This window comes from Zeus faber (assembly GCF_960531495.2).
Source record: "Zeus faber genome assembly, chromosome: 6".
Taxonomy (NCBI): domain Eukaryota; kingdom Metazoa; phylum Chordata; class Actinopteri; order Zeiformes; family Zeidae; genus Zeus; species Zeus faber.
The window spans coordinates 8023087-8045008 of record NC_137201.1 but is presented as its reverse complement, the minus strand read 5'-3'; the positions used below and the strand labels follow the sequence as shown (position 1 = coordinate 8045008).

The 21922-nt window shown below is 46.2% G+C and overlaps 1 protein-coding gene across 1 annotated transcript in view; it reads left to right on the top strand.

Annotated features, from left to right (window-relative positions):
* Positions 1-11725: 11725 nt before the first annotated feature.
* The window catches only part of LOC307231613 (zinc finger protein 536-like), a gene marked incomplete at its 5' end in the record, with an annotated part of 15684 nt that continues 5487 nt past the window's right edge, over positions 11726-21922 (top strand). The window contains 4 exon segments of the mRNA XM_080002378.1: positions 11726-12140; positions 12143-12194; positions 12196-13236; positions 19461-20116. Coding sequence (XP_079858504.1) covers positions 11726-12140; positions 12143-12194; positions 12196-13236; positions 19461-20116 — 2164 coding nt within the window.

Genomic DNA, 21922 nt, shown 5'->3' with positions numbered 1-21922 from the left:
GATAATTCCAGGTGAAGGTCGGCGGGTTGACAGAAGTGTGATGAATGTTCCAAGCAACCAATTAAGTCCCCTAAAAGGAAGCATCGAAGCCATTTGTTGACTGCAAAAACAGGCGAATCGCCTTGAACTGACAGATTAATTTACCATATGTTGTGTTGTGAATAACATGTATTAAGTGTGTCTCCATCACTGCCGTGCCAGTTTCAGGTTGCCACATAATCCATAATTGAGGAGCAGCTAAGCAGGCCATATCTAATTAAAGCAATGATAATAACACGTAATAATGATAACAGCATTATTATAATTATTATTACAATTAATACTAATAATTATTATATTAATAATACAGTTGCAAGCAGCAATACAGGGGGTTCAGTACGGTGAGGTATGTTTTACACGTTTCCGAGGTTCCGCCGCACTGAGGAAAACCCATCGCGATCGAGTCCGCCCTTTACGTAGATTAAATGTTCTGGAAATAAATTGTGTATAAATAAAGACATGTTTCACGGGGTTTTGGGAAACGCCGCACGAAGGACGTTTTTCTTCCGAGTTCCCTTTAAACGCAGCGTCGACTTTCCACCCCAGCGGTCCTCAACCTCTCCCAGCTCAGGAGCCACATTAAAGCGACGCTATGTTTTTTTGCTTTGTTTGTTTTTCTTTACCTTACAGCAGACCTATTACAGCGTTCTGCTTCTCGCCCAGTTAATATGGTCTCGGGTCCATTCCGGCCATTCTAACGTGCGCGTCCGATCGCCTCTCGCCGGGAAACGCGCTGTTTCAGTGGGAGGAGCCACCCTCCGAGGCCCCTGAGTTCTGGGAGCCAAAGGCGTTTGAGCCTGGCTCCCGGGTTCTGTTGCGTTTACCGCGTAACTTTCACCCGTTTCCCCACAGCAGCCCACCAGAATCTGTTTCTGAACAAATTCGAGGCGGCAAACAAGCAATCCCGTCGCTGAATCGTCACTCATATTAGATCTGCAAGGCCTCATCTAAAAGTTCGCTCCGGTTCTCACAGCGGTGTCCGCAGCAGCAGGGATAAGGCGGGAGCTTGGGTCTTATTTGGTTCGTTCAATTGTGGAAACGGGGGAATAAAAATAAAATAAGGACAACTACGGTTTTGTTTGGAGAAACCAAACGGCACACGCACGCACAGAAAGAAACACACGACAGAATTCTTGTTTCAATACTTACATTTCCATCGTCTGCACTTTTGACACAGACGGTTGATATTAATTCCTCTTTCTTTTAAAGGATTTGTTCTGGTATCTGCAGCCAACAACGGGGCACTTCCCGTGATTAGCTTTTAGCGGGGAAGTTCTAATTAGAACGACTCCTCGGTGATGTGTAGGAGGGAAGCAAAGCGGAACGGCTCGTTTCAAGACATGTTAGGACACTTGAGGTTTAAATTTGTCCGGTAAAAGAAATCATTTTACGACACCGGACCAAGTTTTTACGACACTGGTGTAAAAGTGCAACTGTACTCAGAAACTGTAGGGGTACCAAATCCCAAAAGTTGCATAGTGCTGCTTTAACAAAAAAATATTTTTGCAAGGGCCACATTTCTGAAATGTCCCTTTCTTCCATCAAACCATTCAGCGTTTTTGAATAAGGCCACTAGTAATATCTTGTTTAGAAATTAAAATCATGATTTTATTATTATTACCATATATTATAACTATGTTTCTATTACCAGCTTCTTGATGAGATTGTTTTTCCACTGTCACACAGATTTTTTGGGACACAGCGGTCTTGCGTGGCACAGTTGGTCCGGTGATAGGTTGTTACTTATGTACGGTAATAGAAAAAATAAATGTGATTCAAGATTCAAGATTCAAGATGCTTATTTGCAACATACATAAACATACTTTCATACATATATGCAGTGAAATGTCATTGAAACGCACCCGGAGATTATTCACAATAAGCTCTAAAGATACTAAAATGTCCGTAATCGACAGAGAGTCACTAACGCAAATAATTAATAATAACATTACCAGTGGAAACCAGGTGATCAGCCATTGCTCACTCAGATCACAAATCATTGATCATTCCCAGGAAACGGATCTATATCGAAGCACTCTCTATGGAAGTCATCATAGGTTGATGTGTCTAATGGGAAATTCAGTTTTGAGTACTGCAGACTAATGTCTCAGACAAAATTTATTATTTTTTTATTTTTATTTAAAAAAAAACACTTTAAAAAGCCGCAACTAGTCATAAAAGAGCCACATGCGGGTTGAACATCACTGGCCTACGCGAAGAAAACGCTATGCCGTCCACAGGGCGCAGGTTGGTGGATGCAAATTACTTCAGAGAGACGAGGCTTGGGCTTGTAAAACCTCAGATGATGACTAATCAAGTCGCGCCAACGTTCGTCTACTTCCAGTAAAATTGCAACAGTTTTCCCATTAATTTCTGTTTGAAATCGACATTGATATTGATCAAACTTGAAGGACAAGGCGCCGGAGACATCCTGGTTCTAGCAAGACCTCAACCACGTCTGTGCGTGCTGCGGTTCTCGTGTTGTTTTTTGGTAAGAGTTTATTACGTGGATTACATTTTCAGTAAGTCAAGATTCAATGAAATATGGAAACTTTGTGGTATATCTGTGAGTTATAACCATTGAGCTGCTTCTTTTTTTCCGACGCCTCGTTGGATCTTGAACGCATCACCCAGTCGCACATTTCAGTGGTTTCGTGTGGACGCGGTGACAAGTTTTTAATTATTACTTTTTATTGTATTTTTCATTAATCCGGCAAAGTAATGGGGACCACAGATTTTAAATATCAATCGAACAGATCTACTGACATCTACCAGGTAAGAATACGTGTGTATATAAATACACACGTAAAACTATAGTTGGTAACATCGAACAAGTACAGAGTGACCGAGTCTACGCCGCACGCCGGACACGGTCCGACCGGAAATTCTCAATCGGAATCTGTACATTTATAGTAAATATGATGACGTCATAAAGCGCCTTACTGTAAATCTCATCTCGTTCATTTTGTTTACGAATAGTGACGTGTCAGGGAACCAAGACAGCTGAAAAGTCTGGGTCAAAGTTGTTTGGTTTTTCATTAATATCTGCTCTGTGTCTGATTGATTTGGATGAAATTTTTACCACATGATCCTTGTGACATAGCGGTTTAAACAACACCTCAACTGTGTTCGTCTGGCAAAGTATGTCTTCCAGATAGTTTTAGCCGCGTTGGACATATTTCGGCGTGAAATGCCTTGGCCCGTGTCTGTAATATCGATCGAAATGTGGTCCGTTTTTCGCTCATATCTGCTCTGTATGTGGAACGATTTGGATGAAACTTCAACCAGAAGGTCTTTGTGACAGCGCGGTTCAAGCGAGACGTAAACCGTGGTGGGTTGTGCCGATGTTGGCGTTCCAGATCATTTTACACATCAAAATTCTAAAGGGAGAACAAGAACAAGAAGCCACCAATGCACATAAAGCATCTATGTCTTTACAGACACATCTCGCCCGCTAGAACCTGCTGCATCGTTATTAGTTAGTTTCAGTTCGATATTTCGCAACTGTTACATTTGATCATTTCCATTGCAATTCACTGAAAACGGCTAATAAACGAATACATGTGAAAGATTTTTTTTTATTTATTTTTAATCACAAACTAGGCTAATACATCATCTATATTCAATACATATTTTGGAGGTGCTCACCCATGGGGTTTCAAATGAAAAGAGAAAGCTGCCATGAGTAAAACATCAGTCTTTTTTTTTCTCAAACGTTTATATTAATACTGTATTTATATGTACTTATATTATATATACAGACTGTGGTATCCGCGTCATTGTCTAGGGCGCAGTTCCCCCCCCGTGGCCGGAGGGCGGCGACATAGAGCTTCGGTACTCCTCCAAGTATCCCGAGTACATTTGGAAGATTTCATTAGCTCTTATTTAAGCCGGAATAAAGCACACCGCGCCGCTGCCCGCGACCCACGGATATGCCCCGAAGTCCGAGTTGCCGGGGAATGTGGAAGAGGACGTCCATCCATCGGTGCCCCCATCCATTCTACCGTCCATCCATCCACCCACCCGCCCGCCCGTCCGTCCGTCACGCCGCGCTCCGTCCCCCGTCGGACTGAACTCCCGCTGTCACCCCGGGTCGTCCAGGTAAGACGATCGACCTCAAGAAGACATTACTGCACCTTACCCGAATAGTAATAATGGCAATAATTGTTATTAGTATAATAATAATAATAATAGTAATTATTATAATTGTAATCTTCTCACCTCAGATTGAGTGGGGTTTTTTTTATTTTTTTTTTAACGGAAGTTAAATAATAACTTTTTAACGCCGTGGCGGGGGAGAGTTGGAGGCGGGAGGCTGTTTCTCTTCTGCCCAAAGTGAGTCCTTTCTCCCGGTGGCGATGGGACTAAAAAGTACACTCTGCTTATTTTTCAGGGGTTTATGGTCTTTATCCTTCGTATGGAGTATGCGTCTGATGTCGAAATGCATCCGGACGTGTGTTTCCCACGGATCATTTTATTTGTTTGGGGTGTGTGTGTGTGTGTGTGTGGGGGGGGGGGGGTATGTTTGATCGATGACAAACGGTTTATCGATTCAACTCCATTCCCCACACCTAAGCGATGCATGTGCCTCGTAGGTTGCTCTCATTCATTCGGGGGCTGGCTCCGACTCCGAACACTAACGGAATGTCGCCGCGTAACTGTACGCCGAGTGCGAGGGTTCTCAATGTGGGGTCCGCGGGGGGGCCGCGGGGGTCACTCGAGAGGTTCCAAAGGGGTCCTCGGCAGTACGGTCAGTAGTTCAGCTTCACCGTCATTTCGTCCGTACGAGAGAATCCACAACAGCGGCTGTGTTGACCCCCCACCAGCTTGCACCGTCATCTCCCCGAGCACAGGCGTGGAAGTTTGGACCAACCGTATCTAACGACGACCAAAAAAAAAAATCTTGCGAAATGTTATGGAGCAGGGTCTCGTTTTTTATCGAGGGTCCTTCCGTGTGGGTGGGAGGGGGGGGAAACCAGCTTGGGAATCGGTGCCTCGCTACGATTCAAGAGAAATACACACAACGGCAGAGCGTTCATCCCAAGGCGTTGTACAATCAACCTTAATGGACGTGTTATTGGGGATAGAAAAGAAAGGAAAGAAAAATAAAAAAAAATCCCCTACACGGTTCCTTCCTGACGGTCACCTGTGCGGAGCGGCATAGCAGGGCTGTAAAACCCACTCTCAGCCTCGGCCCCCACCCCTCCACCCACCTCCCACCCCGCCGCTTCCAAATGCTCTCCTTTGAAGCGATGATGCCCCATCTGTCATATGCGAGCAAAGAGAGACCATGCCCTGCTCTTCTCAATTACCCAATTCTCCCCTCGCCAGCTCCGGTGGGACAGGAGGAGGAGCAGGTGGGTGGCAGTCAGCGCGATCAATCAACATGAAATATTCAGATTTTGAATATACTCATCATTTTTACTATACCAGCCACTGCTGTTTGGCTGCGGTTCTTGACAGAAAACCCCCCCCCAAAAAATATGCATTGCCAGGTGTGTGTGTGTGTGTGTTTGTGTGTGTATGTGTGTGTGTGCGGGAATGAATCTCTATCAAATGTCGGGTGCTACGCCATTGTTCCGACGGCCCATTATTCCGAAACCCCGCTAGTCCAAAAGATGTCCCATTTGGACACGGACGACACCCTAACCCTAACCATCTCTAAGCTTGTACCTAAACGTAACCATCTCCAATCCGACATTTTTCGCGGACTACCGGGGTTTCGGAATAATGGGCCGTCGGAACAATGGGCGGCCCCCCAAAATTTTGCACCACAGCCATTCTCTCACGATGCCGCGGCAAAGTCACCCGGCTTACATGACAAAGCTCCACTCTGCAACTTCTCTCCCCCCGATGGAAGCACTTGTTTGAACATGAAACACATGATTTTAATATCTGTAATCCACGCTCAAATCAACAGGCCAGATGAACTTTTTCCCGCCCTCGTGCCAACATATTAAGTCGGATTTTCTCTCAAAAATGCCTTAAGCCGAAAGTCACTTTGAAAAATAACCGAGTAACCAAAGTTCCTCAACCCCCCTCCCCGCCACAAAATCGGCGAATCGTACGACAGAGATTATCCCGATCTTTCAAACTCTTCAAGAAACTAAAACTCTTTCGGTTGTCTTCCGCCTGATTTGAACGTCGCTATGATGTTGCCTCATGAAATTTGCCAGAGTACCATGGCCCTAAGTGTTTGAGCTATGAGGCAATAGAGTGAAAAGCATAGCCCCCATAGAACACAACAGTGAATAATTAATAACCTTGCTCCCAATTCCAGGAAAACAATAGCATATTGTAGGAGCACTGCACTAATTTAACTAGAAGGGGCGGGGGTGGGTGGGAGTAGGGGTGGAGGGGGTGCTTCAACAGATTGTGGAATGTATTGCCATTGTTGCAAAGTACGTCTGGGTGAGCGAAGCCTTTCACAACAGCCAGTGTGTCTTGGTAGTGCGCCTGTGCTCCGACGTGGCGGCGTTGGCCGCGGGGATTAATCAGAAGCCATTAAATAGCCTACTTTCACCTGCTGGCAGGATGCGGGGTTGAGGTGCACACGCAGGAAGCTATTTTCCACAGCCCCTCCACCTCCCCCCCACCTCCCCTTCTCCCCCGGCTGTCAGCTTCCATTAAGGGGGAAGGTGTCATATCTGTGACACAGCTGAGTGCAGATGGCAGAGTGGAGGGGATGGCTCGCCGATTTAAACAATGATTAATGAACAGAGATGGAAAACAAATTACATTGGACTATTGGAGGCCGGGAATTGTTTTTATGAAAATGTTAATTGTGTCTGCCAGGCTGATACCGAAACGAGGGGGTGGGGGGGGGGTGGCGGGGGCGTCAAAGCGGCGAGATATCCGAGGGGCCGCTGATAGAAAGTCTACTACCCCCCCAACTCGCGTTATCCGGCCGTCTTTAATACCGCGCCCGGGCTGCGAGGCCTCCGACGTGTCGTAACTTCCGACGGCGCTGCCTTTTTTCCCCCTTTTTTTTTTTATTTCCTTTTTTTTACGACGCACCCCCACCAAGCATTGTCGCCCCACCGCCGCCACCAATTAGCGTTATCTCTAATAATAAGTGGTTGTAAGTGACGAGAGAAGGCGCCCCCGTCCTAGTCGTAATTATTGCAGGCGGGTGCAGCTGCACTACTTAGGGAGATGATGATAATTATTTTGCTTTTTTTATTTTTTTTTATTTTTTATTTTTTTTTACGGCGGGTTGATTATTTAAGAGCATCATACACTCATCAGAGTAATCAGGAGAGAGTGATTAGCGAAAATCCACGAGACCAACAGCTGCCATGTTAAAAACACTTTCTCTCGGGTCGAGACGGAGCTCTTTTTGCGGGGACGGAGACGGAAAAAAAGCACTTCACCTTCAACTCCCGACACACACGTGTTTGTTGGCAAGTCAAGGCGGCGGTCACAGAGGAAAAAAAAATGGGGAGTAAACGGAGCGCTTGCAGAGGGGTTAATCTCCGGCGCTTCGGGGTCGAATTGGGAAACGCCTCGCCTCTCGCGTCTCGGAAGCACGACAACGGGTGAGACTGGGTGGAAGAGACAACGGTGAGGCCGGGTGGAACTTTTGGACTGCCCTGTCGGGCACCGAACCGCTGAATCCCACGATTCCAAGCAGGCTGAACTTGAACCATGTCCGTACGTTGCCGCCGCCGCAAGGCCCCGGTGAAGCTAAAAGGCTAATTCTCTCCTCCCAGATGTTGCCTGAGCACAATCTGGGGCCCCTACTGGGTTGACGAGCTCAATCAATGAAATGATGAAAAAGATGATTTTTTTTTTTTGTCCCTGTAATTACAGTGTGTAAACTACTTAGCTCGGATTGCAAAGGAAGTCATTTTCTAATTACGCCGGCACCCCGCCGTCTAATGGTGGATGTTTTGTTGTTTTACACCGAGCGCGAATGAGAGATACGTAGACGGAGACAATGAGAGAGAGAGAGAGCGAGAGAGAGGGATGGGGACGAGAGAGTAAAGGCGCGGGGAACAAGAGTGAGGGAGCGCGGAGACAGACAGGCGATACGGGCGTGGTGGTGATGATGGCCGCGGCTGAACAAAAAGACCACCACAAGGACAAGATGGGCGCCAAATGAGAGTTCATCGAATTATCAGCCCAGTTAATGTGCTTCGGATGATGCTCTTTTGTTTTGTCATTTTTTCCTTCTTCTGTAGACGCCATAGCTTAATGAGGTACTGTAAGTGGCATTACCCAATGCCCGCTGTGATTTTGTGATGACTCGTTTAATGACTTTTTGTTTTAATGCCTCGGAGTGCATTGGCAAATGAAAGTCGACACACTCATATTTTCTGCTGTTTCTGGCACCTCTGTCACAATACGCAGTCACACAGATATAAGTACCTAATGGATCCATAATGTTGAAATGATATCGCAGCTCGTCTCTAATGCTCTTATTTGCCCCGCTGGAAATTTAAATTATTTTGATATCCACTCAATACGCTCCGTTCTCGGAGATCCGCACAAGCTCGACTGGGAGACGGCTGCTTTCCTGCAGGGCCCCTGCCATCTGATGCCGTCTCCGCCATGTGGATAGACGTCTCTTCTGCAAGCCATTCCCCACACACCCCACACTGTTAAAACATCCCATCATAAGCCAAAGCTTTGTTTGTGTCCAGAGAGAACAGGTGGTCGGCGCAAAGCAAGGGCAACCATTCCCACAGACCAAAAGTGATTCAAAATGTCTCCTTAAAGTTATGTGTGTGTGTGTGTGTGTGTGTGTGTGTGTGTGGGTGTGTGTGTGAGTAATTTTAGAAGATCGTCATCTATTTAGTCCGTATACTGTATGACTGATTTCTAATTTGAGTTCTACTTCGCCCACTCTCTTTAGCAAATTTAAGTTTGAATTATTATTCTTAAAAATATAATAATAATAATAATAATAATAATGATTATTATTGATGATAATAATAATAATAATAATAATAATAATAATAATGATGATGATGAGTGAGTGATCTTATATGATGGTGAACTACATCAATTGCTGTGAAAAAATTATTTTATCCATGTTTTGACTCCAATGGCTCGCAAAAGTCAGACAGGGTTAGGGTGAGGTTAGTTTACATTTTGGTTATTTTAACCTAATCTAAAATGCCTTGAGCTGTTTGTGACCGTGAGGATTCATTCACCCACAGAGTTTAGACATTTGAGGCTCCAAAATGCATCAAATCGCTCATTCCTGTCGACCTGCACCTCACCAGTTCACCATGTGCTCTTTTTACAAGGAACAAAACAAGACGTTTTTATCATGATAAAAAGAGTGTCATAGATATACTGTATCCACAACAAATGTGTGTGTATTCCTTTATGAGTTCTTTAGCTATTACTCACGGGGAGCTACTTTGTCAGTGCTGTGTGCGCTCTTTCCGCGCTCTGTACTTCTGCAGTAATGAATGGCGCTGGTGAGACTATTCTGTCTCCGTCAGGCTTTTTATTTTTTTGGGGAGGGGGGGGGGGGACCTACAGAGTAACTCCTATAGGGCTTCATTAATCCGCCTGTCAGAAAGTATCTGGGTGTTATCTTTGGTCTGGGTCATGGTGGGCAGTTGTGTTGCTGCTGCCCTCTGTCTCGTACAAGTGCTTCATCCCCACGAACAGGGCAGTCCACTGGATGGGTGGCTGATTCACTGGGTGTGTGAGTGGCTGGTATGGGTGGGAATATAAACTCTACATGTAGATAGATAGATAGACAGATAGATAGATAGATAGATGGATAGATAGATAGATAGATAGATAGATAGATAGATAGATAGATAGATAGATAGATAGATAGATAGATAGATAGATAGATTTGTATATAGACAGATTTTTATATATATATATATATATAGATGTTGATATAGATAGATAGATGGAGATATATAGATATATATAATCTCAAAAAGGATATAGATATACTGTATACATACATACTGTAGGTACAGTATATATACAGTATAGATAGATATATACATACATACACGGTGCATGTACAGTATATATTGTATATACAGTATATATACAAAGATATATATATGTATATATAATATAGATATAAATATGTAGATATATGTAGATATATGTAGATATATAGATTTATATAGAGAGATAGGTAGATAGATAGATAGATACATAGATACATACATACATACATACATACATACATACATACATACATACATACATACATACATACACAGTGTATGTACAGTAAATATATACTGTATATAGTTTAAACAGTATATATACATAGATAGATAGATAGACAGATAGATAGACAGATAGATAGATAGATAGATAGATAGATAGATAGATAGATAGACAGATAGATAGATAGATAGATAGACAGATAGATAGACAGATAGATAGATAGATAGATAGATAGATAGATAGATAGATAGATAGATAGATAGATAGATAGATAGATAGATAGATAGATAGATAGATAGATAGATAGATATACATACATACATATACTGTATATCATCATCCTCTATAACTATTCCTCTGTCAGGTGTGATGTCAGTTGTGGTCACACTGATTCCTGATCAACACGTACATGAGAACAACAGGAATGTTGTCTGCGCTGCCTGTCGCTGTATCAGTGTGGTTGTGTGTACATCATTTCCATGCCTGACTGAGGTTGCAGCTTTGGATGATGTAAGCCTGTGTTAATTCTTTGTGGACAGTGCAGGCTTTGTTCCGTTGCCCTTTGGTGCTACATTAGCGCTGCACAGGGCTCACTTATTTGACCTCCGCCATTGTAGCACAATGTGAATTTGAGGCTTTGTCTATTGCTACAGAGGAATTTCGCAAAAAGGCCCCGGCTCGGGCGGATACATATGCATATTTGAACTGCCTGTTTAAATATTCTTTGTTAAACTTGAGCGCACGTCTTTTTTTTTGTTGTTGGTTACATTCGCTACTTTGTTTTCCACGGGAGTCTTGTGACACAATTATTCTAAAAGTTGCTTCTAAATGTTGAACAGACCCGCCAAAAAGAGTTTATTTAAACGCAAACTATTACATGTTTCAGTGAAGGGCAAACGGAAACAGACTCTGATGTGTATGCTGCCTTTGTATGGTTTGTCAGTAAGAAATGAGATCAAGACAGCCACTTTCACCTTACGCTTGAGAGAGAAATGGATATTGGCAGAGGAAGTCTTTGACTGAGACGTAATCAGCGTTTTCTATGTCACCAACAATAATCTAAAACCACAGATATACTTAACACAGGATGAGAGTCAAACCTTGCATTGCTCCGTTTCCTGGCCTACTTGAGTCCCATCACCGCTGTCATGCAGCGGTTATTTTAGGTACAGTTTAAAGATTCAATTCAGTGCAAATAATACTGTTTCCATTTGACTGACCTGCTTTTTTTTTTTCTTTTGACGACTTGAAATTCATTGCATGCAATTCATCTGGAGACCAAAAAATTTGAAATTCTCCTAACTCCCGTTCCCTTTATATCCTCTCTAGGTTTGACCGCCTTCTCCTGACTGCAATGGAATTTCGGCGTCATGAATGGAATCCTGTTTCATCAAAATAGGTGTTAGCACCTTTCACTTCTAACCCGCTGACTGTCCCAGATAGCTCTTCACAACACCACAGTGTAACATTAACCCATCTCCAAAAGGAGAGCCTCATTAACCTGGCCACCCACCCAATTTGGAGCCAGATGGCGCTTTTGGCCAATCAAATCATGGACGCCAGGATCCTGAGCAGTATGAATGGGAGAGTAGAGCTTCCTCAGTTCATGCGGGCCCCCAACCAGAGCATTGTCCCCCAGTTGAGCTCCACCCAGGAGGACAACCGCAAGAATCGCAAGTACCCCTGCCCGCTGTGCGGCAAGCGCTTTCGTTTCAACAGCATCCTCTCGCTCCATATGCGCACGCACACGGGCGAAAAGCCCTTCAAGTGCCCTTACTGTGACCACCGGGCCGCGCAAAAGGGTAATCTCAAGATCCACCTCCGCACTCATAAGCAAGGCATTCTGGGAAAAGGCCGCGGACGAATCCGAGAGGAGAATAGGCTGCTACATGAGCTTGAAGAGAGGGCAATACTGAGGGACAGGCAGATGAGAGGGAGTCACGTTGGCCAACAGCAAGCCTCCCACCTATCCCAAGTTCAGAAGCACCATCTGCCGCTTAATGCCTCCGTACAGCCCCAACATTCTCTCACCTTCTCTGGCCCGGTGGAGAGCTTCTCACATACATCCACATCCCCCAAGGGGACCGGCATGCATGATGAGTCCGTGCAGCCCCAGCCCAATGGCTTTCGCTGCTCCTTCTGCAAAGGCAAGTTCAGGAAGCAGCAGGAGCTCGAGCGTCACATCAGAATTCTCCACAAACCTTATAAGTGCACCTTGTGTGACTTTGCGGCCTCACAGGAGGAGGAGCTGATTGCCCACGTGGAGACCGCCCACATCACCGCCGAGTCTGGCTCGGGACAGAGGGCCGCGACGGGGTCTGGTGAGAAAAGGAAGCCCGTTGGTGAGTTCCCCTGTGAGGTATGCGGGCAGACCTTCAGCCAGGCTTGGTTCCTCAAGGGCCACATGAGAAAACATAAAGACTCGTTCGAGCACTGCTGTCAAATCTGCGGGCGTCGCTTCAAAGAGCCCTGGTTCCTCAAGAACCACATGAAGGTCCACCTCAATAAGCTGGCCGCTAAAAGCAAACTCCCCGCCGAGCACGACGCATCCATTAACTTGAGTAACCTGGCGCAAGACCCGCAGATCCACCTCTACACCCAGTACATCTCCAGCATACACAACAGGTTCCTCGCCGCTGACAGAGCTGGTCGACCAGACTATAACCCCATGCTGACCTCGACAGGCATTGAGATGAAGGTCAGGGAGATGCTGGGAAGAATGGCTTCAGGACCGGGGCCCATAGCTGAGGGAGAAGGTCCTTCTCTACTGAGCGGGAACCATGTGCACCCGCCCCTGAGTTCAAACAGTATGGAATATCTACAGAAAGCAATCGCTGAGAACGACACGCTCAGCAGCAGCGACTACCTCGGCTGGCAGATGGTGACGCCGGGATTGCCCGTGAAGCCCCTGTTCACTCCTAAAGAGCAGCAGCAGCAGCAGCAGCAGCAGCAGCAGCAGCAGTGCTCCTACCTGGCCGAGAAATGTCTGTCCGCCGACGAGAGGAAAGACCCGGACACTAAGGCCACCAGCCCCGCCAGGCCCTGCACCCCCGGTGGCCCGAACCATCAGGGGCCGCCGGAGATCCTCGCGGAGACGGGCTCCTCCCACTCGGCTGCCGGCGCCCAGGGTGTGCTTCCACAAGCCTCCTCACCGGCTGCAGGTGATATAGCCGCCGTCAAATGCCAACTACATTTGAGAAGGCCCATTTAGATGATTGATGTGTGAATATTAGACGGCGCCATGGTCATGATTTAAAGCGCACGCCACAAACACGGAGGAAAAAAACATTCCGGGTATGTGAAAGTACAGCTCCAACAAATGACAATGAGATACACATAGACACCCATATTGTATATAAAGTATACAGTATATGTGTGTGTGTTACTATGACAATGTGGGTCAGCAGCCCCCCAGACTGACATTAGTAATATTATTAAAAACACTATTATTGCTTTCGTCTCCCAGCATTTTGTCATCTTTTTAAGTAAGGGAACAGCATAATGTTGAGTGGTAGCCATAATTAGTACCCTCTACTTTTTATCAGTCACATCCCCACCCCTTGCCTACGGGGGCACAAGATGTTAATGCCTGCCATCTGGTGCCTTTAATGATTTGATATATACCACCCAGTGGTTTTTATGATTTGATCTACCACCTGGTATTTTTATTGATTGTCTTCTGTTCCACCTGGTGATTCGGATGATTCTGTTCCTCGGGTAAATGCCTTTCTTGTCATGGCATCCTGCTAACATGTGATCATGAGACTAAATTGCCGCTGTAATAGTGTTCTTAGTGCAAGAGGAGGCAAAACAAAACCAAAAAATCGAAACTTTCTCCTGCCCTTTTTTATACCCCACCCACCCACTCCCCCCCTCCATTAATGACTTGTATTTCCCGTCGCGGTTGGGTCGGGGTAGGGCTGTTATGTGTCTGGGCCCGACATACTCTCACGGAATCCGCCATCCTCTTAAACGATAGCCGTACACCAGAGATAAATGGATCAAGTCTAATCCCATTATATGTTTTTGTGTCCATATTGTACACGCAAAACCGGTATCGGCACATTTACATATAAATGTTCGCGTTTCATTGCCAAACCGCTCTCTCTCTCGCTCTCCCTCTCCCTCAGTTTTTCCTCTTCCCTTCCCCTGTATCTCTTAAGGCTGTGCGGTGCCACTCCCGGGGCGAATGTTTTCACGATAGCCCGGGTGGCACAGAGGATTTGAGAGTTCTGGGACGCTACATTCGGTATCAGACTCTAATTTCAGTCAATATTAAGCATGGAAGCTAATTCATTGTAAAGGTCAGGCGTCATTGCTTTAGTCAATGATGGATCCGGCGGGCTCTCTCTCTCTCTCTCTCTCTCTCTCCCTCTCCCTCTCTCTCTCTCCCCACCCCTCGTCCTCATCCTCATCGCCTCTTCTCCTCTCTCTGTTCTTAGTCCTGTGTAATGGTAGACTCACTCTGGGGGCTTAGCACCGCATTGTTTAGCGCTGACAATATATCCCAGAGACCTCTGCAGCTGCTCCCCGCACTCACAATGACAGATTAATTAACACAATCACACGCTGCTGGCCCCTGCTCAACACACAGGTCTGCGGCGGGACAGATAGGTAAATCCTACACATATGGAGAACACGCACCACTTGATGAGGGTTTAATAACAGGGATAAGTTTTTTGTTTTTTTTGTTTTTTTTCCCCGGAGGTCGGGAGGGTTTGGCAGGGTGGTTTGTTACTGATCAAGACTGTCTGTCTCAATGACTGAGAGTGAGAGAGCGGGAGAGACAAGCGGGAGAGGGAGAATTTTCTAATTCAGGAGAGCGGAGATGCTCAGGAAGAATTACCGCTGCCAGATGTTCAGCTTGAGGAACATTGATTAGTCCAGAAGAAATGGCCGCCTTATTCATCGTCAGACTCTGGTGGTCCTGAAGTTATTGACATCCATAATGGGATGGGCGAGCGGGGGGGTTTGGGGTTAGGGCTCGGGTTATTCAGATACAGTCCTCTGGTTTGGATTTTATTTTAAGTCAAATATACACACAGAATTACATTTGAAGCAGACTCAGAATCCGTTTCTTCCACCAGGTACGTTTACATATACGAGGAGTTTGTTCCGGTGGGGTTTTTGTGCGTTTCACTTTAAAAACAATGAAATAAAATGAAATCAATTTCTGTATTATGTAAATAATAATAAAATATAATAAAAAGTAAAGTAAAAATTTAATAAAAAATATAAATTATTTTCTATATGAAATATAAAAATATAAATTTAGAAAAATATAAAAATGTTATTTTCAAATATATACAAATAGCCCAAAAATACAAAATACGTACAAAACCGAAATAGTCAGATAGATAAAAAAATATGCAGAATATACAAATTGCGATATTATGCACTGGATAAATTAGAATGTGTGCGTTGCTTTTAAATAGCCTTCCGATATGTAATCAAGATTAAATGCGCTTTAACTGTTATTCTAATCTTGGATTTTTTTTATTTTTATAAATAACGCCTTTTTTTAAAAATGATAAACTAATGAGAGTTGCATGCTCGGGGGCCTCTGACCTACATTGGACCAGTTAGATCCCAACTCAGAACACAAAGATGCCTGACAAACATAAAACGCTCTGACAGTTATTAATTAGTCCCATTCAACACTCTTAACCTCAAGGTCAATGAGCAGACAGCATGTAATGATGTCGTCCCAACTCGTCTTTTGTCCCCCGCTCCTCTCCTCTGGGATAGTCATACTGTAGGCGCTAAGCCTCCTCCAGCCCAGAATGATAAGTATGTGTAAAAGGAATGGTAGCGGAGCCGTAGTTTAACCATCAGTGCACCAGTGCTCTTAGAATGGCTTTGCTCCAGTTACGCTCGCCGTCGCCCCCCCCCCCCCCCCCCTCCCCACTCCCACCAGGCGCCGAAAGCCAAACCCGCGGCTCGGCTGGAACAGACTACGACACTTTAACTAAATGAGCTTCTTCCTCAAACAGAGATCGGCGTCATTTCCGAACTGGTTCGTATAAACGGGATTACCTGTTGGCTTTTGATTTCCCCCGCCCCACGCCCACCCCACCCCACCCCACGACCCCATCTCCCTCTCACTTCACTTCTGTCTTTCTAATCCTCTTTTTAATTATTATTGCAGATATGAGGCTCAAATTAAGCTCAGAATGCTTGTTTTCCTAGCATGCAGATAAAAAGATTTACCCAGGGAGTTCCGAACACCTGCCTTGAAATATTGTTCCAGCGTCTCCTGAATGCCATTTGGCTTAATTGACTTGGAATCGTCCCAAATGCGTCATTGACTATGTGGTCTAATTAATATTAATAATATATGCTATTATAAACATCAAAGAACATCTGGTGCCCCTGTTTTTCTCACCGCTGTTGTATGTGACTCCCCCCCCCCCTCCCTCTCTCCCTCTCTCTCTCTCTCTCTCTCTCTCTCTCTCTCTCTCTCTCTCTCTCGCCCAGTCTGTTTCATCTTAAACCAAGCCAGTCACCGCACATCAGTGTGTTTTCTTTGCGTTTCAGGTACTTGATTTTTTATTCTCCTTCCCCCTATAAGGAGAGAGCCCTGTTTGACGCCGACGACGTAACCCGGCCGAGTGTCCGCGTCGGCGTGCGGCGCGGCGAGCCCGCTGGCTGCATGCGCCGTGATGCGTGGCTGTAAATCTAGAAAACAAATAAATAAGTAAATATTTCCATAGGAAATGAATCGACTTGTCTCAAACCCAGCTGCACGGTCGGTTGTAATATCTTTCCGTAGACAACGGCTTACTCCGGGGTAGCCATTTCATTATTTACCTATTTTTTTTCCCCTTCTCGTGCATATTCAAGTATGGGAGGATAACTCATATGCATCACTTCATTAGATTCCCCGCATTAGGTGAGAGGGGAGGGGAGGGGAGGGGAGAGGCCGGTGGTGTTTTCTTGTTTTTTTTTTCGTTTTGTTTTGTAACGATGCGGTAATTGGAGTTTTTGCTTGATAAATCTAAAGCTCTAAAATTACTCCCCTCACATAATGCCAGCCTCGGCGGTGTAAGTAAATCTTAAACTGATTAAGTTAGCATGAACCAGGCAATCACAAAGATGGCAAACGTCCAACGAGGGAAGAAGGGGGCAGGGAGGGACCCGGAACCGTCTATGGTCAAAATGGGTTTGGGGAGATCCACAGTGAAAGGTGGGGTCAGATATGTGTGGTGTGTGTGTGTGTGTGGGTGTGTGTGTGAGCGTGAGCGTGTGCGTGCGCGTGCCTGTGTGTGCGCGTGTGTGCGTGTGTGTGTGTCCTGTGTTTTTTTCGGAGGCCGGCCGATAATGTTATCGTAATTTAAGCCGCAGAATAATTGAGACGTAGAGTGTGCCTGAAAGAGTTCCATTAAAGCTGTTTGGATTTGTCTTTTTTTTTTTCTTTTTCCGTTACTGGAGACAAGGGTGTGGCACCATTAAGGCCTCTTTACGGACATGATATAGACCAGCGGTTGCCAAACTGGGGTCCGGGGATCCTCCGGGGGTCCCCCCGAGTGGTTCCGGCAGCAAAATCATTAAAAATTAAAATTTCACTTGTTATTATTTCAAGACAATGAAAATGAAATGTTATTATTTGAAGAAAATGTTTCGATCCTAGTTTCACTGTTTTCTCCCTAACGACGGTCCGCAGATGGGAAAGTTTGGACTTAATCATAATCTGATGATAGAAATCTTCTCAGGTTGGGGGGGGGTCCAACACACAAAATCTTGTCAAGTGGGGGTCCGTGGCCAAACGCGTATCAAATTGAGGGTCCTAGATATGAAAACTGCTTGACTTTCTCCAGTTCAAGGACATTCACTCTATATGACGACCTTTAAACCGTGATCCCCCCACTGTACTTCCATCGGGGTGCGTCGTCATCTCATTAATACGCGCGTATTATTTAACTCTTCACCTTTTAGCTCAGTAAGCGACGGCAGCGTCACGATTAAAGTTACAGACAGACTTTAACACCTCGATAGATCATTAGATCTGGATTTACCTCTCCCAATCACCCCCGAGGGTGAGATCTTTAGGTGTATTAAATTGATATTTCTCGCGGCAGGTGATGAATCATCGCTGTGAGTCAGATATTAGTCCATTAAAGAAGAACAATAAGGCATCAATATGCATAGAATTAAATTAATGGTGGTGGGTTTATCTCCCCATCCCAGACGCATTCCCTAAAAGACACAGTATAATGTATGACCTGACCTTCAAATGCCAGGAGAGTGTTGGGCAATAAACTGCCAATATTTGTGGCTTAATGGCGTCGGATGACTTTTACTGTAATTGGAATGGCAGCAAAACAGCTGGGCTGTTTAAAGACAGTGCGAGGCTGAGGTCTCTCTCTAACTCGCTAACTCGGGTTGGCGGAGACTGTGTGTAACCCTGCAGGACGTCAGGCGGAGGGACGCGGAGGATTTTAGGCGCAGGCACAGGCCCACGTTGGCGGAGGAGGGAACGATTTTGTCCCAAATTTGGCTGGTATAGTTATGGTTATGTAGCCCGGCACAGCGTTCTTTTTTTGTTTGTTTGTTTTTTCTCCCTTCTTCCCGTTGTGAAAGGAGATGGAGTTCCACTGCGTAGCACGGCATTGCAAAACTATTCTCATGTTCACACTTTGTTATTCTCGACCGGGAAAAAGTCGCTTATTGGTTTTGATGGAATGAGGTTCTTGTCTTCAACATCTGCCTTCTTCTGGTTGCACTGTGACTGGATAATTATTTTTGGAAGAATCTTGTTTGGTGTTAACATCTCTGAGTGTATTTATTGCACATGGTGGTGTCGTCCATACTGTAAAATGATGAATCACTGGAGCTGAAAGCTGATTACAAGCTTGATTTACTGCAGGGCACGGCTTAAATCATTCAACTCGGCTTTGTGTGGGATTGCAACATTTTTCATGTTTAGACGGTGTTCATATGCACTGCAACGTACATACTGCTTCCAGAAAGAAATATATAATCTCTCGCTCTCGCTCATGCACACATGCTTATCATCCTAATTCGATTTGATTTTGTTTTGTGATACGTTATTTTTCACGGTTATTCTCTGTGACAGGTGAGAAGGCCTACAGGTGTCCTTTCCTGGGTGACTACACGGGCACGCGGCCGGCCTCTATGGGCTTCCACCTGGATCGCTACCCCTTCCCCAACTGGGCCAACGGCAGGGAGCTCACTTCCCCAGCGCAGCCCACCACCAGGACCATCAGCCCCAGCCCCCAGCTCAAGCCCAGGCCCATGTCCAGGGACGACTGGAGCCCGGTGGTAGGCCAATACCTCAACAGCCTCAACAGCCTCAACAACCTGGACGACGCCCCTCCGGTGGAGAAGCCGGGTGAGCTCGGCGACAAAGACCCCGAGGGGGACGCCTTTCACCGGCGCGGGCCCGCCAGGAGGTCCCAGCATGAGCCCTTGGATCTGTCAGTCAGACCCGACAGCGTTACCTGCTTTGCAGACCGGTCTCCCAGCGTGCTGGTGGAGGCGGCTGGCGTCTACGGCAATGGACTCCCCTCGACCAACAATCCCAGGCTGCAGAGCTACTCCGACCAGGACTCTGACTCCGATGGCGACGAAGTCGCCTTTGAGAAAGCCCCGTCTGAGCACAAGGGAGAAGAGGCACATGCCGATGCCAACAAGTGGAAGACGCTGAAGAATAGTGGCACGAAGCCAGAGGAGCAGGGGCAGCTGAATGCTGATGATTTCCAGGGGCCCGCCAGAGAGCAGGGCCAGTGGGGCAGAAAGAATTCTCCCGTCGCGCCTCTGGAGAAGTTCACGCCGGGCCAGGATCATCTCCTCCGGCAGCACAGGAGCCTTCTGTCGGTGCTCAGGTCCCCCGGGGGTCTGAACAATGTGGCCACAAACGGTTACGGCGGAGGGGTCCCGGAGGCCGACGGTGCATCAGGTGAGGCGTCAATCCGAAATATTTGGCGCAAAAGCGGTTTGACTTCACTTGTTTTTCTTCCTACTAGGTCACCGCCGTGCTCAGACATCACGACGCTTTTGATCTTGCAGTTCACGGTAGTGCAGTTCACATTTGAAAGCAAATACTGCCACCTCGTGGTTAAGGTTGGGTGCTGCGCTGACTTCCAAAAATGGGGTGGGGGGGTTAATTTGAGATCCAGTTAGTCACACCATCTGAAGCTGATAGACAACTGCAGAGTGTCAGGGAATAATAAGGTTAACGTAGTGTTAATATTAAATTACTTTAGACAGATACGTGATGCTTTTCTTTAATTTCATCATCAGTGAATCACTCTGCCGACCATTGCATTGCATTACTGCCAGGGCCATCTTCCCACTATCGCATCATAATGGAGATTTGTTGCAAAGATCTTGCCAATTACTAACCAGACGCTCAGTTTGATGCTGAGGAAGTTTGATTATTTCACCTTATCCTGCGACGGATACCTCAAACAATGGCTAAAGAAGTCACAGGTGTGTAAGTGCTTATTATCCCCCTCACACTTTAAAGGGACAATATAATCTCCCCGCGAGATGGGTCACAAATCAGCATGGAGCTGACGGAGCCCAATGATGGAGAGGCTCAGTCATAACGCCGGTGTGATACGCCTGCCAAGTGCAGATTTAATAATGCCGTCTCTCAGGAGAAGGAATCAACAGCTGGGGTCTTTGATATGCATGTATTATGAGTGCAACATGATACACCTTCCCTCTGATCCCGCTCTTATTTGGAAATTCAATATGCTCATACGAAGGACAGGAAAGTGCCTGTCAACTCCATTAGGGATTAACATCTGTTGCCTTTCTTTACGATGCCAACAGCAAGATGTAGTTTTCCATTTGAATGTACAGATGGTTATTATAATATATCAAAGATTCAGACCCCCCCCCCCTTCCTTCCTCCCTCCCTCCCTCGTATTTCAGCTCTTGTCGCGGCCATCAAACTGTTCATTTTTCATTCTTCATTTGAGGCCATTTGGTCGGAACCAGAAAAAGGGGGGGAAAGCTGGGAATCAGCGAACCCGACGTCGTCCCGCGTCCGATTCGCATTGAGCGGGAGCGGGGAAGCACTGGCGTTCAAGCGGCAGACGTTCGAGGCCATGGGAGCGTCCGTCACTCAGGGTGGACGTGGAGGCCCCGGGCTGACATTGAGAGCCCGCTCGCCGTCCTCTACACGAAGCAGGTGGTCGGCTCTTCTTTTTTTTCTTTTTTTTATTTACTCCACCCTCTGCCAGTCTGTCTTATCTGCAGTGCTGACCAGGTGGCTTTGTCAAGGGCCTGTCTCCTGTCCACCCCCCTCCACCCCGCCCCACCTCAAGCTCTCCGTACCGTGTGCCACGCGGAGTGGCACGGTGACATATTGCCGGGCACTTTGGACATGGAGTGATGTGTTTGTGACGGTGGTTCGGGTCGACTCCGGTTTGCCAGCAGTAGTAATTGGCCAGATGGTGACCTCTGGTTGAACCTGTCTGCATGCTCATTAGTCTCACAGCGCCCCCCCCTTGTGTTTTAAACAGGACTTCCTCCCCGTGCACTGTTCAGAGCCGGCCACTAGATGGCAAGATACACCACCTCAATGCCGCTCTGGCTGCTTTGCTGTCGCAAGCTGGTGTTTTCCACACTGACGGGTAATTACGCCGCTCGCTCATTCACTGGGATTTCGTGAATACGGTGAATGCGGCACCACTGATCTCAGTAAAATGACTCGGGGATGGGATCGAGGGATCGTCCCGCCATTGTGCGAACT